This window comes from Myiozetetes cayanensis, unplaced genomic scaffold (assembly GCF_022539395.1).
Source record: "Myiozetetes cayanensis isolate MyiCay16 unplaced genomic scaffold, myiCay2020 scf7, whole genome shotgun sequence".
In the NCBI taxonomy this organism is placed as follows: domain Eukaryota; kingdom Metazoa; phylum Chordata; class Aves; order Passeriformes; family Tyrannidae; genus Myiozetetes; species Myiozetetes cayanensis.
The window spans coordinates 34,023,199-34,044,108 of NW_026087964.1; the positions used below are offsets into that span (position 1 = coordinate 34,023,199).

The 20,910-nt window shown below is 38.2% G+C and overlaps 1 protein-coding gene across 2 annotated transcripts in view; it reads right to left on the reverse strand.

Moving 5' to 3' along the window:
- The window catches only part of GALNT7 (polypeptide N-acetylgalactosaminyltransferase 7), a 94,281-nt gene that overhangs the window by 13,205 nt on the left and 60,166 nt on the right, over positions 1-20,910 (reverse strand). Inside the window, exons 3-6 of one of the 2 annotated variants that reach the window (XM_050338754.1) lie at positions 12,094-12,260; positions 6,218-6,348; positions 5,883-5,962; positions 3,835-4,017 (exon numbers count right to left, since the gene is read on the reverse strand). In XM_050338754.1, coding sequence (XP_050194711.1) covers positions 3,835-4,017; positions 5,883-5,962; positions 6,218-6,348; positions 12,094-12,260 — 561 coding nt within the window. Of the gene's footprint in view, positions 1-3,486; positions 3,670-3,834; positions 4,018-5,882; positions 5,963-6,217; positions 6,349-12,093; positions 12,261-20,910 lie in introns of both variants that reach the window. The other variant, XM_050338753.1, reaches the window with a different exon arrangement.

Here is a 20,910-nt window from a genome sequence, read left to right on the forward strand (position 1 = left end):
TATTTAATTAATGAATCTGATGATACAAAATTTTGGTCCAAATTATTCATTCAGCCAGTCAGCATGTTAGTATTAATATAAATTAAAAAAAAAAAAAAAAGGAGATAAGAATCAGTGTCATGAGATATTTCTCTCTTAAAAGTTGTTCAAGTTTTTGAGATAATGTATGAGACTGCAAAGCAGACTTAGGCTTATGTTCTGAGGAGCTGCCACATTGAAATATATTGTCTGTTAAACAAGAAACAGAGTTTTCCCAGCTGAATAATATCTTTTTTATCTTTTTCCTCTAGCTCTTTTTCTATTACTGTCAGAGGAGACACTTTACATTATAATCAGTAAAATTTTTAAGAGGGTGTGGATAAAGTTGTACAAGGTTTCCATTTCAGTTTAGTCTCTTTTTTTCTTCTTTTCTTTTGCCTTTAATGGCTTTGTAAATCCCTTCCCATATGCAAAGATTCAATTAATAAGTTTTAATGTGTCAAAAAGATGCTGTGGTTTGGATTAGAGCAAGTGCTGGTTTTGGCTAGGGTAGAGTTAATTATCTTCACAGTGGCTGGTGTGGGGCTATATTTTGGATTTATACTGAACACAGTGTTATCTATTTATCTATATTATCATATAGAGATGTTTTTGTTACTGTTGAGCAGTGCTCACATAGAGCCGAGGCCTTTTCTGCTTCTTATACTGCCACACTGGCAAGGAAGTTGGGGATGCCTAGGGGCCTGGGAGGAGACACAGCTGGGACAGGTGATCGACCCCAACTGACTCATGGGATATTCCATACCATATGGCATCATGCTCAACATACAAAAATGAGGGGAAGAAGGGAGAGTGTTTGGAGTGAGGGTGTTTGTCTTCCCAAGTAACCGCTATACGTGATGGGACTCTGATCTCCTGGGGATGGCTGAACACCTGCCTGCTCATGGGAAGCTGTGAATTAATTCCTTGTTTTGATTTGCTTGTGTGTGTGGCTTTTGCTTTCCCTATTAAACTGTTTTTATCTCAACCCATGAGTTTTCTAACTTTTACCCTTCGGATTCTCTCCCTGATCCTACTGGTGGGAGCATGAGCAAGCAGCTGCATGGTGCTTGGATGCTGGCTGGGGTTAAACTACGACAGAGCATTTTTGCAGAACAGCTCTATGCAAAATTCTTTGGTAGCTTGCTCACATTGAAATAGGGAGTAGGATATGTTAATCCATTTCCAGTGCACATAGCAAGCATTTTTCACCTGAGGATCAATAAATACATAAAACCCCTAATGTATGCAATCTGGAGTCCTTAATAAGTTGGCAATTAAAAAAAAAAAAAAAAAAAAAAAAGTAAGGATAAAGTGAATTCTTTCTGACTTCAAATGATCTGCAGTGCTGAAAGGAGGATCTGAGAGTCCAGATCACCCTGGTGATCTGTGATAAAACACAAGTGAAATACTCCCAGATCACCAAATTATTGAGATGGGTCATTTCTAGCACTACGCATCCATTTCTAGCACTATTCACAGTCTCTCAGTTCTATTAGATTTCTAGCTTAGTGGTGTTCCTTTTAACAGCAATGTTAATGTGTTTCTGTTCCACACATAAATGTCTGGAGAACTGCTTAAGAAAAAGTAACCTGTAGGGTTAAAACATTCCCTCTCTGCATAGCAGAGGCAAGGCAACAGAAACAGAGCCACTGACTGTCAGTATAATGGTTATCAGTTTAGTTGCTGTCCAAATCAGCTGATCAGATGCCAAGTTACTGCTCAATGTCCCTTTCTACTTGCTGCCTATTGTATTTTCCTCCAACACCACTTCTGTATCCCAGTGGTTCAAAGGGTAGGAAACCAGCAGGCACAGCAGGGGGAAGCACGTTGCACAGCAAAGCCTCATGGCCTTCCTGCCCTTTTGGTTTTCCTCAGCACCATAAAGACTTGGCAAGGGCAGAGGCCTCAGATACTGAAGTTTCAGTCTGGGCCTCCAAAGTGCTGTCAAGTGTGTTAAAGAACACAGTAAAATCTACATAAGCTCAGTAGTTTACTTTATAGGATATGAAGAGGTAAGCATAATGTTACTGAAAGAAGGATCCAGTCCTGGGGCAATTCTCACATTACAAAAGGTTTGTCTCTGTGCTTTAAGCTGTAGAGGATCTTTTGTCTGTTTTCCTTTTAAAATAAGCAGTCCTGGCTATGGTTTCAGGAAGACTTTTACTTGGCCTTACTTGCCTTGGTATTGCTGCAAGAAAATGCACACAGCCTGAACATAAACAGATGCAGGGCATTTCTCTGAAAGTATTATTAAAAATAAAGTCATCTCTTAAACCATTCTGAGAACATATGTTTTGTGTTGCTGGGAACCGTTTAAGTGATTTTAAGACCTGTCTGGATGGTAAACACAGAACACAACAGCAATGTTTGAAATAGTTTATCCCCCTCTAAGTGAATATTAAAGTTCCAATGTGGACAGCCTCATCAGAAAATGGTATTATTTATACTGTATACAAAACAGATCAAACCTTCATAACTTGCTTGCATGTGTTGCCATTTTAGCAATTTAGAACAATCATGGGTGAGGATAGGGAATTACCAACATGAGTTCTTACAATGTTTAAATCATAATATACAAGCAATAGAAGACATCAGATTCTGAAGATGTGAGGATTGCTTTCAAGTGTAGTAATAATTAATTAAGTGTGAAGGGGAAAGCAATAAAAACCAGCAGAACCACAGTCTCCCAGTATTGAAAAGCCAACCAAAAACCCTAGTTTCTAAGCTAGGGTTTCTAGCCAGTTTTTGTTTTTTGGGAAGAAACTGTACCCCACTACAAAGTGTAATAAAAAAGGTAGGACTTCTGTGAAAATTATTGGCATTTTCTCACAATATAAGGTGCTATTTTAATCTTTCTTCCTTTTTTTTTTTTTTTAATGTTACATGTATTATTTTAAAATTCTTTGAAAATATCTAGCCAAGATTCTTAAACAGTATGCTTCTTTGTCAGATGTGATCTATTATGAAGCAAGTGGGAGAAATATGACAAAGGGTTTTTTTTGATACACATGCATAATCCACCAGCTGTATGCATGCATCAGGCCATGACAGCAGGCTACAGATTTTATGCATTAAATTCTATTATAAATACTTACAGCATGCTTGTTATTTCAAATCAAATGGTTAAACAAGCACTGTTGTTTCCAACTCTACTTCAAAAAAAATATCATAGCTAAATAGAGTCTCCCCTGGCAATGAAGTCATACAGTATTTTATTTTGCCAAACAAAACCCAGTCATTCTAATGCGCACCCTATTAACCACTTAAGAGCAGGAATGGAGAGGCAACACAAGGTAGCAAAGATATTTTGTGCAAATAGTCAGTTGTGGCAAACAGGTCCAACTAAACAAAGCAGTTAGAATGGTTAGAAATGTGAAGGTTTTCAGGCTGGAAGTACATGCAAGTTTTAGTGGATCAATATTGACTTCAGAAAAAAAAGAAACGGGTAAGTGATTTAGTGATTACCGATACGGTTCAGTTTTTGTCTTTCTGCTTTCCTTCTCTTTCTTGGTCAAGGGAACCCTCTTCCATAGCATACTCCAATCCCACGCTCCTCTAGCAAACCCATCTTCGTCACCACCCCCTTGGGGCACAATCTTATAAGTGTTGCCATCTATGACATCTATAAGCGGCACAGTGCATGTGGTTCTGCAGGGTGGCGGGTGGTGGCAGGGAAGATGCAGGTATGTGCAAGGACCCGCGTGGCACACGTGCACCGACCGTAGTTCATGGGAAAACAGGGGTGGAGGGAAAAACGAAAGGGTTTAGAAAATTACTCATAACGGTTCACAGTATGTAAACAGCTCTCTTTACCGATAAGGCTCAGTTTTATGCTTTCGTTTGGACTTTTCCTTGTGGTTTAACGGAATTCGTTTCCATAGCAAACTCCAGTCCCAGGCCCCTCTGGCAAAACCATCTTCATCCCCACCTTGTTGTGGCTCAATGGAATAATCATTCCCATCTATGTAATCTATTAGAGGTACAGTACATGTAGTTCTGAAACATTTATAGAAGGGAAAGAAAGAGCAAAATACGATTTCAGAAGAGCAATCTCTCTAATCTGAAATTTAAACCATTAATTAAACTTATAGAGCAGTGTATATAAAAAGTCACTTGTAAACATATTAAAAAAAAAAGAAGCCTCATTAGAAGAAAAAGGAGATAGTCTTTTCCTTATGTTGTTTTAAGAGGTTCTGAAAGAGAAAAGTTAGGTGTGAGATGCAAATATATCAATTTGTTTATCATCACTTTTTCCATTTTGTGTACTTCTTGACATTGGTCTTCTAATAAAGCACTGCTGGAGGCAACAGAGGAGCCCTCAGAGGGCTAGGGTTCTCCCACTACTATTAGTTCCTGTAATTTCTATTCATATCAGATCGTAGAGGTCAACAAGTATGATGAACTCTTGGCTTTTACTAGTGTTAACATGGATATTCATTATTCTGTCCTATTCAACCACCCTGAAAATACAACCTCTCAGGATAAAAAACCATTACTAGTGCTCTCCTAGCAGCAGTCTTCAGTAGAATTCTGCCTGTTTGATTTGCAATACACTTCCTCATTGTGATTGATCACATACAATATTCACCAAGGAAAAGACATTATCTTGTTATTCTTCCCACCTTTTCTAAATGAGTTTCCCAGTGACCAGACTTAGAGCACTTCTGTCTTTTTAAGTGAAATTTTATGAGACAGAAGAGTGGTGGAAAAAGAAATTTTAACACACTGCTCCTCTTTGAGGCAGCAGCAGCAGCAGCATGCTGCACCCAGTGTACCAGGGCTTGGAAGTAGGCTGACAAGCATTGCTCTCTAGTATCATGTGCCTCAGCATTACTGGTCCCCCTGTAACCTCCACATTCGTGGGCAATGCTGAAAGATGCCTCTAAAGGTGACTGTTCTCTCCAGCCTCTCTTCTGTCAAACAGTAATACACACTCAATGGAAGCCCACAAGCATTTCCATCTTCTCGCCAATATCCTGGCCCAAATATAGTCTTGAAGTTGAGTTACAGCCTTTAAAACACACAAAACCTAATTCTTCAAGAGACTTCTGGTAGCATGACAGGTTAACAAATAGTTTTTAGGATTAAGCAGCTATTTTATAGTATTAAAGAGTTTAAACAAGCACATGGTTTCCTAAACACACATACCCTTGACTACACAAGCTAAGAGTGTGGGGCACACAGCAACAACAGCATTTCAGCAGCTGGAAGAAATGAAACCCTCAGACATCTCTCTCTTCTGTTACCTCTCACAGATCTCCCCTTCATAATACAGGCTCTTCAACCAGAAACTACTAGCAAGTGCGTGGGCTTGTGGCAGAGACAGGCTCAAGCCCTGGCCTCGATTTGCTACAAACAGCACTTCAGAGTACTTCAGAGGAAACAAATAAGGCCATATATCAAGACCAAAGATGAGAAACTCATAAAACTCTTGAGATCACAGGGGCTTTAAATCCCCATTAAATCAAAACATTCATTGCTACTTTTCCTCTACCAAAAATCATGCTTTTGTTTAGTTATTTTGTTTAGTCAGGGCTCCTTATTCAGCTATAACAGAACATTTTATAACAGTGCCTCAGATCATTGTAAAAAACAAGAGTTGTCTTACATGTAATCTACACTACACAAAATATTCAGTATGCCTATTAAAATAAACCATTTAGACTTTAATTTGCCTGAGTATTTTCCTTCCCCCTTATGTATCTTTTATGCTGGGGGATAATGTAATCATCATACAGAAAATATTTATATAGTTTGATATAGATATAAAACATATTGACTGTAGTTTGAAGAGTGAACATTGTTACTGCGCCTTTTTCTCCCTAAAAGGCCAGATGCTGGAAATAATGGCAGAACATTACCTGTCCTTAGATATAGGAGCTATAAGTGGTGCATACCAATTAATTCCCACCTCACAATGGGCATCAAGGTAAACCAAAACCTTCAAAAGAAAAAAAAAAGAGGAATTTATATTTCTGTATACCAGATCGCAGTGATTTAATTAAGCTTATTTACACTGAGATACAGTAATATTCTAAACAAGAAAATGATGATTAAATGAGTAAAATTGATCTATTCTTAAAACAGTATAAATAATAGAATATAATACTATATTTCCACACATCTATTGGAACTACCAAAACCTCTCCCCCGAAAAAGTTAAAAAAACCAGACTTGTGTGTGAACTGGCTCTTACCTGTCCAAGTTTAGCCTTCTGGGCTCCAATACTTCTAGCTTGGATCAAACCTTCTCTCCTCTCATTTCGAAATACCTTTACAAGGCCATTCCACTGCTTAATATAGTCATCCAGCCTCTCTTGTAAGTGTGCTATCAAATAACAAAGAAAAAAATTATTTTAGTGAGTTTTAATAATAAACAATTTTGTACTCTTAATACAACCCTAAAATATCTACAGACTTTTACAAGAACCTTTATTTCAACCACTTACAAACACTAAAACTGAGAAGATCAAGACCTCTGACCTCATGGCACAGAGGTTTATCTCTAGGACATCTGAAGCATCTGAAGTGGTTGGCCAGACCACAGGGAGCTGGGTTGACAATTCCCAATCACTTCAGTATATCACATAGTAGCTTACAGGTTTTCATCTGTATTCCAAGTGGGCAGAGGAGTTTCTACACTTTAGCACATAGTCTTTCCTCATCAGATAATGTCCCATGTACAGTTGAAAGCACCACTTTTCAGTTAAACTTTTCTCTTCCCTCACTTTCTGCCTCACAAAATCCTCTGTCAGTCTATTAAATCCAGAAACCTGAGGCAGGAACCCACCATGCTCACATTATTGCCCTCCCTCATACAGACCAGTTTCCTCTTGGGGAGGTCTTACAGTAGTCTTCTAATGAAATTAATAAAGGGCTGGAAGTGCAAAAGGGACCTTTGTCAGTAAAGGGACAAATAACCACATAGCGATCAAGATGAGCTGTGCTTAAATGCTTTCAGATTTGTGTTTGCACATTGGTCTTTGCCAGACAACTCTGGAAACCGCATTCCTATCGCACAATTTGATAAAAAGGATCCTAGTGTTGCATAATACTTTGCCCAGATGATTCTGTTGAGAAAACTCATGAAGGCAGCAAGGCTGATAATCAGGCGCCTGCTGTTTGAGGCTACGCTGATTTAGCTACTGGTGTTCATTTAAAATCTATTTTTGTACTGAAAGGCTCAAAAGAATTGCCTACAGCTTCAGTTTCTCTCAGTCAGGAACCAAAATAAGCCACCTAAGCTATAGCTGAGGCATCCATGCACTGGTTTGCATCAGCTCCAAGGGGCTGATAGATGTCTGTGCTGATCTAACCAGGAGAGGGGACATGTGGAGGTGGAAGAAGAAGAATGCCCCTTTCAACTGCAAGGAGCCATCAGGTTACTTCAGTAGCAACATTTCCTGAATCCTGAATGAAAATGATGAAGTCCGGAGACTTCTGCAACTTAGTTTCACTATGTTTTATATTCAAGTTTAAACAAGAGTTACATATAATTGTGGAAATGGTTTTGGAAGTGAAGCTTCCAAAATTGAAAATTCAGCAATTCTATCAAAGAACAATCTTCCGAAATCACTATCTTTTGATACATTTATTGTCTTTCCTCTCCAACTTTATAAAAGAATAAGTTTTCTCAACTAAGTCTTAGGTATTCTCTTCCCACACACATTTACAATTTCTTTTGTAAATCCTTGTGCATTAGGAAAACCTCAAGGATACACAAATGTCAAACTATAGAAAGAACAATTTTATCGCATATGCTGAACAGAATAACATACCATGTAATAAATAGAGAATATATGATATGATAGCTGTGATATAAATTTTTATGGGATAAAATCAACAGAGTTTTGAGGTCATACTGAAGTGGTACGAAGAGAATCTTTATACCACACCATTATTTATGCTGCATATTTCAAGTATGTGTTACAGAAGGACTGTCAGGAATGTTTTAAAGATTTAAAACCTGAAGTTATTTCCAGCTCTCCTGCCTATGGAGCCAAATGTTTTAGTTATCAAACGTTCAACTATGTAAGGCTCACAGGGAGCTGTAAAAACCTGTCATATTGATTGTGCAAAGCTTTTCTACAGTACAAGTCTCAGGACTGTGCAGTCCATTATCTGAAACTGTGCCAGGGTTAGCAGCAAGTGCTATTTCCCCCAGGAAAGCTGAATTTTTCCTCCTTCCCATACTACAAAGCCTGCATGACAGTAGTGTATAAAATCCCAGTACTTTTACAGTTAAAAATACTGTTTGGCCAGCATTAAATTTTGTTCATCTAGAACATGTATTTATTATATCTGTCAACAGCCTTACAGAAACCTGTTTTTTGTTCAAAGATGTATATTTTATCTTTCAAAATATTATAACCACCAATCTGGTCTTCCCCTGTTTGAGTTCCTTTCTCATGTCTGAGTGCATGATTAAAGCATGAATCAGTGTCTTTTAAAAACATATAGTTTCTCCACAGGATCTTAGGTATTGCAGATTAGAAGGGAAGAGGAGAAGGAGAGGAGTTTTTTTTTCCCCTCAACTCATGGACATTAGTTTGAGAACTAGAAAAATGGTATCAGAAGTCCCCTCTAAAGCAGCTGCCTTTGACTACCCTGAACTGTAATACTACTAACGTGGGGCTCTCGGCTCTAACACAAACACTGATCAATGTTTCAGTTTCCCCACGGCAAGCACCATTAAACAAGTTAATAAAAATACTGTTACCTGTCTACTCTCATTACTTCCCTTCTGGTTATCTCATGGGATGCTCCATCAATGGAAAATACAGACAGCAATAAGGAAAAAAATAAGGAAACACAAAAGGTAGACAAAGCCTTTGAATTCTACTAGGAACACTGGTATTGACCTCACAGTCACTCTTTACAGGTGCACAGACTACAAACGCTGTACCAGCTGAGATACTGACCTCTGTGCTCCAGAAAGAAAGCAAGCTGGTACCCAAATAGGTAACAAGTGGTTGAAGACCTAACACACCACTGAAATTGTAGGCAGCTTTAGAAAATACAGTTTTATGAATTCTCATCGCCTCTTCAGAACAGCCGTTTCCTTCACACACTAAAACTCACAGAAAAACAAACTGGTTTTATGAAGAAACCCAAGAAAAACTGGGAAAACCCCACCATGTGCAACAATGTGGCCTCACTGACACTGCTGCAACTCTTCTTGGACTCTAATTAACACAGGGGTCTCCACTGAAAATGGAGATAACATCATTTACTTAGCTAGGCATCATCTTTTTGTTACTGTTCCCTTTGTGCTCTGAAATAGGAAAAAAACACCAGAGTAGGATTCAGCACATATCTCTGCACAGTTCTCCACAGTCAAATCCCGCTGTTTGCAGAAGAGATTAAGGAAAGAGTGTCATTCAGCAAAAAGACTGCTCCCAACTGACTTTATACAAAGAATTATAATGAAATGAACATTTTCCAAGTGTAAGGCATGACATATATAAGATTCTATGCAGCTGCAACTCTCTTCTGATGAAAGAGGATTTCTCAAAAGGAAGGACAGGCAGGGGTTTCTATGAGCCAGTCTTTAGAAGTGTTTGCAATCACTGTGTTCCATTTTAATTTTATATCACTGGAGAAGGCAGCAGCTAAGAAATAAGGACAGTCACACTGAGTGTGAGCAAACATCTACCCAGTCCAACACTGGGCTCCAAGAGTGTAAGATGGTCTTTGCTGGGTGGAAAGGCAGATATGAAGTGTGCAGCCTGAAACTAGGTGGGGAAGGAGAAAATTCTGTATCTGTGCTATCAGCATGGTTTTTCTTCTGGCTGGAAAAGCAAAAGGCTGCCAGCAGCTCTGATGTGATTAAGGGAGTTTGTGTTTTGCAGCTCTCCTAACAACTGGAGATGTCTTCAGGCAGCTTGGCATGCTTTGCAGCCCATACTAGTTCATCCTTCTCTCTGGGAAGAAAGAAGTGGAGCAAGATTCTACTCTCTGGGTCATTTTTCATCTAGAACACAATTTGAATTATTGAAATTAAGTTAATTATTTTTACCAAGTAATAGCCTAAAGCAGTTGGAAGAATCATTATAGTTAAATAGCGCAGTTGCAGCAAGGTGTTCAGAACAATTCCAGCCTGTGCTTGCCTTCCAGTCACTCATACCTGGGAAAACTGCACCTTGAGCTCTCTTTATTGAATTTTCTGATTCAAGAAAGTTACTTGGGAAACTGAAGTGTGGCAAATATAGAGGCAAGGGTCTGCTGGATGTTAGGTCCACGCTAGCTGTATCTGCTAACCATTCATTTATGAGTAGAAAGCAAAAAAGTTCTGTATTTCAAAATAAATTTCTTTAAAAATATTGCTTTTATTTAACAATCATCTATTGGAAAACTAGTATGAGTTTTTATGCCAGACAAACTTATTCTATGAACTATATATACATTGAAGAGTCAGCTACAACTCACATGAAACCCAGGTACTGAGCCCTATCATTAATAAAAAATCTGGTACGTTTTCTAGAGACAGTCAGTGTCATAGTTACTTTATACAGCTAACTCAGTCCTTGAATAGCTCTGAAGGAAAGCTGTGATCCTAGCTGAAAAGCAAGAACACACTATATGTCTGCTGGCTGAATTATTAAAATTATATCCCTTATGAGAGAAGATATTTTCATTTTATAGCATGTGTGTATATCTAAGCCAAATTCCCAATAGCTGTTAAAGGATACAGGAGACTATAATTTAGCATTCAGAATCTTTATTAGACTAAGCTAACCGTAGTAAAGTTTACAATACAGGGAACTTTTCCTCTCCTGTTAAAACAAACAGAAAATGATATCTACCTACCCACAGGTACGATGTGAGAATTGACATAAAGTAACTATTTTTAATAGTAACTTAAAAAAAGGTAAACTCAGCTATGTGATGAGTTCAGTTTTAAAATTTGTAGTGGATATATCCACAGAAAACAACTGGCACAAGGCTGGAACTGGGAGAAGCCCAGATCACTTAATAAAAATGAGAGTTTCAGAACAGTCATCTGTTTTCTATGCCACTACACAGTTTAGCCATCATAAAAACAAAGAGGAGAGTATCCTGTGCTGCTGACCAAACTTGCCTGTGCTCCTAAAGCCATCATCATTGTCTAGAGGAGACTGTTACTCTACACATTCAAAATTATCTTTTTATTTATGGGTCTACTTTTTTTTCTCTGTCAACTTCTATTCAAGAATTACACTGCAATAAAATCCTACAGAATGTGCAGCTTTGATGCACTCTTTTGAAATTTGTTCAAAGTTTAAAATCAGTCAGATTTCCTCTATATCAGTCAACCTATATCTCTAGGATACCATTTTCAGTTCTTCTCTGTATTCAGCCTTGACTTACATTAACGGTGAAGTTATCACCATTAAAGGGAAAAAAACCAGTTTACATTTATATGAATCACATATGAATACAGGCATCCTGACTATACAACCAAGACCAGAATGTAAATCAGAAAGGATGAAGAAAATCTCTGGACTTATGTTGATATGTAGGACTCAAAGAAAGGCAGTAATTAAAACACACTTAAGTCCTTAAAAGTTCATCTCCTAAATAAGAAACAATAAACAGCTTAATACGATGTTTAATTTAAAAAGGATGTTAAGAATCTAAAAGGATATATTGAAAATTAATCAGATAATTTGATATCCTTAATTACCTTTTAATTATAGTTAAAAACAACATTAAGACATCTGAATTCCTATATGGAATAAAGAAAGGGATAATTCCTAACAGGTTTAGCTCAAACACCTTTGATACTGTTCAAACTACTTGTTTTCACAAGAGCTAAGAGGGGTATTAGGTATCCCAGCTTTCTTCTATATACTATGCAACAACTGTGGCAGAGAACTTGCTACAAACCCTGTATTTCAAACAGCTGAATACAGACAAAGGATTGCCACCTTTACAAGAGCTTCCCCTTCACTGAAAGCTCAAAGGACTTTGAAAAGGCAACCTACATTCCTTCCAGAGTCAACATGGCAGGTAATAAATCAAAAGAAAACCATTTAAAAAAAATAAAAAAGTTTCCTTTTCTACAAGTAGTGTGTTAATATTCTAAATATACCTTTGTTGCTAAAATCATCAATCAGCACAATTTCTGCCAGGTATTTCCTTGGTGTTCTCTTAATGACACTGTGGACTGTCCTCATGAGCGTGGACCATCCTTCATTATGGAAGACAATGACAACGCTGGAGGTGAGCAGGTTATCATCATAATGCCAGTATTTGCATCTGTAAAAAGATTTGATTTTTATTAGTTTTCACAATATGATTACAGAACTGCTTAACAACACCTCTGTGCAAATGACATCTTCACTCATGGCTATCCTTCAAATTTAAGAGAAACAGGATATAAATGGTAATACAGCTTAAGTGCATCATAGAGGTGTGAGGCCCAACGAGCAACTTCCTTCCCACCTAGAGCCTTTTTTCCTCCTGAAAGAGGTGTGATGCAGCTCTTCTCAACATTTACATGCTTCTTCCAGTGTAGGTGGCTGGTATTGCACAGACCCCACCGAGAGACCCCTGTCACAACCACCACCACCACTTTGCTGCTTGTGCAGCCAGTAGAGAATAGTGGAAGAAAAGACCCAGACTGCAGCTGTGATCAGTGTCCTCCTCAAAACATCACACTTCAGGATGGGCTGCTTATTTCGCTCACCAACTGCATCACGTACACAATAAGGACACGCTATTTCTTCCTAAGGCCCTTTAAATCATGTTTACCCAGTAGAAGGACTCTATATAAAAGTATTTCTGTTTGTTTTACACAGTCCACATGCAGAATCTGCATAATTAGCAAAGTTACATTGTTATGGCAAGGCAAAACGCATTAATTTCTGCTCTTTCATAATAAAATAGATTTAAACATAATAAGTAAACTTTCTAGAAGAACAGCAGCAGCACATGAAATGCTCATGTCATCTGCTCTGCAAAGAACCATTTCCTTTTGCAAATACCATCAGAAAAGCATAGTTACTCATGGAAAACATGTAATCCCATGGCAGAGAAAATGTGATTTTTACTATCCATTGTCCATGGTTAAACCTTTAGATATAACTACTAGCTAAAAAACCCCCAACCTTATAAAATCCATTCTGCCCTCCATTCCCTTAATCAAAATGCTAAGTCATGTGTTTCACCATATGTGGGAAGTTAACAGCTTTGGCTAAATTTTTGCAATCATACATTTCTCTTTCAAACAGAATACAAACAAAAATTAAAAAAAAATATATATATATACATACTGCCAAGCACAAGTTTCAAATCTGGCCCAATTTCTTCAATGGGCTCCTTTCATGAGAGATATGAAAAGACATGGATGAAAAAAAACAAAAACAAAAACAAGACAAGAGAGAAGAAACCAAACAAAAACACAGCAGAAAACTCAAAGGAATAAAGTGAGAAACTGAACACTGAAGTGCTGCCAAATTTTAGAAAAAGACAAGAATTTATAAATTATTTGGAAGTGTAATGCCTATATAAAATTTGACAAAAACACTATCACAATAACAAAGATCACATATTTTGATCAAAGTTAAGTTTCTAACTCTACAAATGCATTAAATAGGAATTCAAGTAACAGGTTCAATTTAGCACACATCTGGCTATAACATACAAATTTCTAGTAGCCAACATGACATATCACAATTGCATCAACGGAGTGTGCAAGACTACCCAGTGTCAGAAAGAGTGACATAGGAAGTGTAACTATTGCCTATGTTAATTTCTATTAAACTTTTTCAATTGAAGTATCTCTATCAATGGGTTGTGCCTCAGCTTGGTGTGCCATGAAACTCTGTATTCATTTAAAACATTTTGCATTTTTATTTCTCTGTGGACCTGGACTTGGGTATTTTTTCCTGTTCACAGTCTCCCTAATTACAATCAGTCTAAGTATTTCCTTAACTGGAAGTTTCCCCAGCTGATCACTAGCCCCTTTTCCAACTATAATAATTCAATTCCTATCACCAAACACACAGACATAGCACTTTTGATTTCAATGCGCAAAATCCTTCCTTTTTTCATCTTTCAGCAACTCTTTAATAGAGAGTCTTTTCAACAACATCTCTCATGTATTAAGAAATTATTAGTGACAAATAAAAACTTTTAAACTTATGGATGCACAAACCTCCATAGTTACAATTCTCTATACACAATAAGCTTAAGTGCACAGAAACATTCCTGTGTTTGAAAAGAATGGCCTTAATCATCAAAAATCACCAAAGTTTCTGAAACTACATTCAGTTAAACATGGAAAGAACTCACTTAACAGATCTATAGGTATTTAAAGAGTGTGTCTTTGGTGAAGAAGGACACATTTCACTTATTGTCAGAGAACAGCATAAATATTTATTTCTCACCTCACAGAAAACGAAAGGCATTTGGTAGAAACATACTATTAATTTTAGTCCTGTGGGAAAAGAAAATTACAGAATCAAAACAGTCTACAACAAAATTGTATCCAATAAGGTATTTCTTTTCTTAGGTGAGCTGTAAGCAACATCTGAAACAGCACAATCACTAAAAGTATGACTTACTGACTGAAGTCCTCCAGCTCAATTGTTTTGATGCCTGAAGTAGATGCAGCTAATCATAGTTACAAGCTACCAATATACAAGTGCTAGACTGGCTGCTTAAAAGGTTCAGGCCACAGATGCCTTCCTTCCACAGATCCCTCTCAAAGATTCCAGCTGATTACAGGACGCAGTGCTACCATTTGTAGCATAAGCACTTAAGCTGTCAACAACTTACTTAGCCATTTGCAGAGATAAAACTGATATCCTACCTAGGTGTGTTAAGTGGGCTGTGTAAAAGGAATATTTAATATGTTTAATAGCAGATTTATAACAGAACTGTGTTGCTTTGCACATATATATTAATTCTGGTGATATGGTTATGTTAAAATGGAGGACAACGAGGTGTCACACATTCAAAAAAACAGCAGCTGAATGCCATTCAAGACCTCTGTGCAAGAGGTAGTGGAATAACACCTTTTGCCTCAAAGGAGAAGGCAGTATCTGATGCACCTTGCCCTGTGCCCTGATCTACACCTTCAGCAGTTTAGCCAGGAAACTGTTTTGCTCTCCAAATAAAAAGACCACAGTTTCAGATTGCCTTCAAGGGCAAAACCAAAACAAACACTGAAAAAGATCACAAATCTTTTGGTTGCTTATTTCTCCCACTTCCTGCAGTAAAGGTTAGTCATATTTAGCAACAAAACGGTGAAGAGCATAAGAATGAGAGTATGTAGCTTTACGTAATTTAAAAAAGCTGAACCAAGTACAAAATCCTGACTGTAACAATACATCTGTGAACAATTTATAACACTTAAGCAATTTTTGATCTGCATTTAATACATTTTTAAAACATAAAACCAAAGGTCTAGAAAGGCTTTTTGCTATGCATCCGACTTAATCTCTTCAAATCTGTCAACACATTTTACTTTTTAAACTTGAAAAATCATGTGTTGCTACATGTGCCATTTGCAAGCAGCGAAGCACTAAATTTATATCTCCAGTAAGAGCATGCTTTTAGTTTTTTTCCAGAGGCTTTATTTCACTCATTAGACAGTCCACAGACTGAATCGTCAAGCCCATAAGCTCTGAGAGACTGCAGTAACTCCCATGCACAATCTTCTCTCTCATCTTGTGTGGAGAACTGGAGATTTGAAACATAGTAGTTGTTTCAGATATGTGCAATTAATGAATTTTTTAATCTCTGTGGCAGTTTATTTTCCCAATAAACATGAATGTTGCCCAGGTATCTGAACGACAAAAGCCAGGAGCCTCAGCTCTCATTTCCTTCACATCTACAGGGAAGGAAGCAGGGAAGAGCCTTTCCTCAGTGGAGCAGCACTGACATCCAGTGGTGGGCAAACCACATGCCAGGAAACCATAAACGTATTTTCCTTGTGTTTGAAGCTGAATTTTAGACTACTGTTTTCCCTCTAGGTTTTAGGCACCAAAAAAGGAAAATAATATGCCTGAATTTCCAGGAACTTTCTTCAGTTTTAAAAAAGAGGGTCAGTGTTCAGGCAAAAGCTTCAAGCTATTGAAGACTGGTATGAGTGGATTCAAAGTACAGAAGGGTCTGTGACAAAGAGGATTTAAATATGTTTCAGCCTCTAGCTTCATCCCCTGGGTGCAGTCCTGCCCACATATTAGCACAGTGCCCATTCAGGTGTAGCCTGCAGGCCAGCTGCAGCAACACACTATGCACCAAGTTAGTAAACAAAGTCACTTAAAAAAATATTTTGAATTCTTACTGGTAGAGCTGAGAGGATGGCACGTTGGCAGAAGATTTGCAGGAATAACAGGGTAGCATCCTTAAGCAAGTCTTGCCTCTAGACACTTCACATCACTTTCCCTGACCCCTGTAAAGAGTTATTGTATGGGCAAGAGTAACAAGCGTGTACAGATCTGTGAAGGGCTGGCAACAACTTATCTGGGCAGTGCTGCAGGGAAGAGCAGCTCTGTTTGTTTCCCCTTTCCTTGAGGAACTCATGAGTGAAAGGAAAAAACACCTTCAGATCAGTCCATGAATAAAAACTTTCCATTCCCAAATCAGCACCAGCATTATTGAGCAAAACCAGGAGTGACTCATCACTGGAGCAAGACGAAACCTTTCAAAAGGCACAGGAGTGATCTAATTGAGGAACAGGGTGAGTAATGTTTCTTCTGACTATTAGCCTGCATACTTAGGATGTGAATTAGTACTACTCCCTCTCCACCCCTAGAAGATCAACACAGTTGGAGCATGTGCCATGTCAAGATCCCTAATCCCTCAATCACAAAGCTGTGCACCAGCCACATCAGAGAGAAGCTCTTTTATGGGGGACACTTCTGGACAAGAAGCTGGGAATCTGGGCTGGAGTGCTCCTTGACTTGAGGAAATTTCTGCTCTTACAGCTTCGGACTCTGTTCATTGACTTGCTCTTACAGATGTCCTGGGGCCCCACAGTCGTGATCATGGATATGTGCTCCAAGGGTGGGATGACTGTACAGACTCCCTGTTAGTAACTGCTGAAGATGCAGATGTGGACTCAAATTTCTTCAGGCTAAAAAGAGGCAAGACTGGAGTCTCCTTCTCCTGGAAGAGTAATCCAGCCACCAAACAAAAATGCAAGAACTGAAAAAGGATTGCACCTCTACAGAAAGATACTTAAGAGGGCAATTTAAGACCTTGAGCCAACAGAAGTGCTTCTCATGTCATCCTGAATCCCTAACTTACCCAGCATACCAGCACCTAAGCTTCAGAAAAAGTAAGAGGTATTGTGGCTGCATATCGTGACACTCTATCTTCATACAGTTTCCCCAGGTCAACCATCTTGCACCTGCATTTACCAAGGACACAACAGTACCCTCTGGATTTTAAGCACTGTACTTGTGTGCTCAGACCAAAATGTAGCAGCACTGATTCCTCTAAGAGCGAAGGCAGCTGCCATCGCATTCCTGTAAACACTCCAACAGCCAGCTCCTAAGAAGCTCCTGAGAAGCTAATGAGCTGTTGCAAGATGAGGGACCCGAACCAGTACAATGCTGAAGGTCTCAATTTAGTATTTATCCTGAAACCGTAACTGACGGTTAAATTAAAAAACAGAATCTCTCTTCTCCATTCATATAAAATTGTTCATAAACTGTATTTTAAATTTTATTTCATGTTTAAAGTGGTATGAAGCTCACAGTTGTATTATCATTCATCTATTATAATTGCTTTATAGTGCATGCATTTTTCTCATTATTTGAGAGGGTACAGCACTAGCAAAGCCGAGAAATAAGTTAGGAGCTCTGTTTTCATTTGCAGCTTCCTTTTCTAGCAAGTCCTGTTCTTTTGTTACAAGGAGACAGTCCTTCAGATAGATAGCATGCTGTTTACATACTTTCAATACTGAATTTAGGGCTGCTCCTTATTTTAAATCATCAATTTATTATGACTACTGCAGTAAACTGAATCTAACCCTTAGGAAGATGGATGAGAATTTTTTTTTCTTCCCACAAAACACTGTCAGCTGTTTGCTCATGTGTATGGTTTTACATCATCAAGGTCATAGCTGAGACTGGCTACTAAGTCTAGAGTAGGCAAAACAGACAGAAACAGATTACAAAACTGGGCATTTCTTTTTTAAGAAATCTAAGTAAATCTAATGTTAATACTGGATTTGTTACCTATGAAACCTTATTTTTTATGGACCATCCATATCAATACAAGATTATAGTAGTTGACTTACAAAACAGGGATTCTGAAAGAGAAGTGAACAGCCAACTCAAGAAGGGCAGATTGATCAGCTAAGTTGTTTTGTTTTTCTTTCCCTTCAGCAGACAGCAGAAAAGCCTCTATTATACACTAACAAACAGCGTAAACCTACGCTGCAACAGCATTTTCTATTTTTACAGTAGCTACAAGCTTTACCCACTTCCATTCCTGAAGTAATCTGCAAGGCTATGTGACTACATTATATTATTAGTGCCCTTGGGAGCACAAGACACATCTACCATACTTCTGAAAGCATCACAATCCAAATTCAGGGCAAGGTTTGCACAAAGACCCAACACTGGGGATAACAGGAGGATTAAAGGAATACTGCTTTTTTTTTTTTTTTTTAATCACAAGATTCTTGCCTATATTTTCACTTATCCAACACTGAAAAAGTTGAATCTATAATAAACACCACAGGGCAGGAAAGCTAGGGCAGCCAGGTGGCTAAAATAAATTCACTTCTCTGGGAAAGGGGAATCTCCCATAGAGGGAGATGAAGCCGAAGCCCTCTTCTTTCCTGTTTTGGTTTAAAGTGGTGACGTCCCCCAGGTCTCTAGGCCTTCTGCATTCTGGTGACACACTCTGCACGTCACAGGGAGGAGAGAGGGCAAGCGACTCCTTCAGGACCAGGGCAGGGCAGTGCTGTGGACCAGCAGCACAAAAGCAGTTTGGATGGGATGCACTACCCTCTCCCCCCTGAGGAGGTGAGAAAGCATCTTCACAATTAAGCAGCCACCATATGGCAATTCTCGTTATATCTCCATTGAGTGGGCACCAGTTGAGGAAGTTATGGCTTGATACATTTGCTCCAAAGAGTCCAGGCTGTGCATAATTTTGGGTTTATCAAACAGTAATAAAACTGTCAAACATGACAGGCTTTACCTAATGTAATAATCAAGTGACTGGAAAGAAGCTTGAGGCAGTGAGCTGAGTCCCACAGATATACTGTATTTCCACCATGCCTTGCTCATCAGATATTAAACCTTGAAGTTCCTGCCCATACTTAGCTGGACTGCATTATAACTTGTATCAGGCACATTTATTTGAATGCTCTAGCTCAGTATGTTCTGGTTAACATGAACAAGACAGAGTATAAGAAGTCTATTTAATTTTTTAGTCTCACATTCGAATAACAACTTATTTGACAGAATGTTTCCTCCATCTGCCCCAGAATTTCTATGCTGCAAGTCAGCACCTGAAGGGTTACACAAACAGCTGCAGGAAATCGCTCAGACTGCCTCTCCACTGAAGTCAAGGTTTAAGACAGAATTTAAATATACTCCAGGTGCTGCGCTGTACATTTTTGTTGAGTAAGAGGTCATGTTCAGAACTTGGTCATCTCATTTCAAATGCACACACAAAGAGGTAAGTAAATCCAGCTACAGATAACACACCTGGTGCCTCTGTCAGCTTCTTTGTACTCTTTGGGTGAATTATTTCTCCCTCAAAACTTATCATTTTAAATGCTAGCAACCAACACTAAAGAGACGAAGGATCCATTTTCTCTGTAGTTTTCACTACTGGGACCTGAAATGCTAACAGAAAATGCTAGGTTTTGCTTTAATGCTCAGAATTCAAATCTTTCCTGACCACAAGGAGATGCTCTCTCAATTATGGCTAATTACAATTTAAAAGCATTCTTTTCCCTCTAGGACTCTTGCCAGCAGTAAGGCAGCTGATAATCTGCAGTGGAAAGCCTTCCTGATTTAGTGTGACCACTATAATTCACCTGATTCCCAACCCCAGCTCTCACTGAGGTGCACAAAGATTTATGTGCACACTATAAAATTAGTTTTCTTTGTTACAGAACAGTTCCAGTGTACTATGTGGCACTTGAATAAAAGATTTTCCCAAGGTACCATGTGAAATGAAACCAAGTCCCTAATACTCCACTTCCAATGACATAGATATCAAGAGTAATTACTGAAATCCTTTTTCTTACAACAGTATCAAATATGTAATTTGTTCAGTGCTATAATTAAGGAACTAATCACATTCCTGAAGAAAGTAGGCTTTACTCCAGAGCCTTTCTATTCAATCTTCTTAGCTACAACAAGATTGACTGGACAAGTAACTACTCAGTGTAAGAGAACATATTAAATTCATGTTATTTGCCCAGAGTAATAAGACTGTCCATTTCAAATGAGAAGCCAAGACTTATCTGCCTTATTTCATACCCTGAGTAATTAGTTACAACTAAAGATTTCAGTACTTTTTGACTCCAGTCCAGCACCAAATATTTTCTACACAATTCAACATTTTTAATAGCATTTGGACCATACAAAGGGTCCGAGCTGTCACTATCAAACTATGACAGGAAAAATATCTTTCCTAACGGCTCTGCATGTGTGTATTCTTAGTAAAGTTAGAAGTCTTTATTTTTGGCAAGAATTCTCTCCTCTTTTTTAACTAAAATTAATTGAAAAATAAAACAAGCACCCTTCACAATTACCTGTACAATTTTTAAAAACAAGCCAATAATCCTCATTCACTTCTGTTTTATAAGAGGAGATGCAAAAACAATTGTCCAAAAATACAAGCAGCATTGTACTCAAGCAAGGAAGAGTTATTTTTTCAACAAAAGCTTATTGCCAGTTCTGTTTGAAGTCAAAAGGTGACCCAT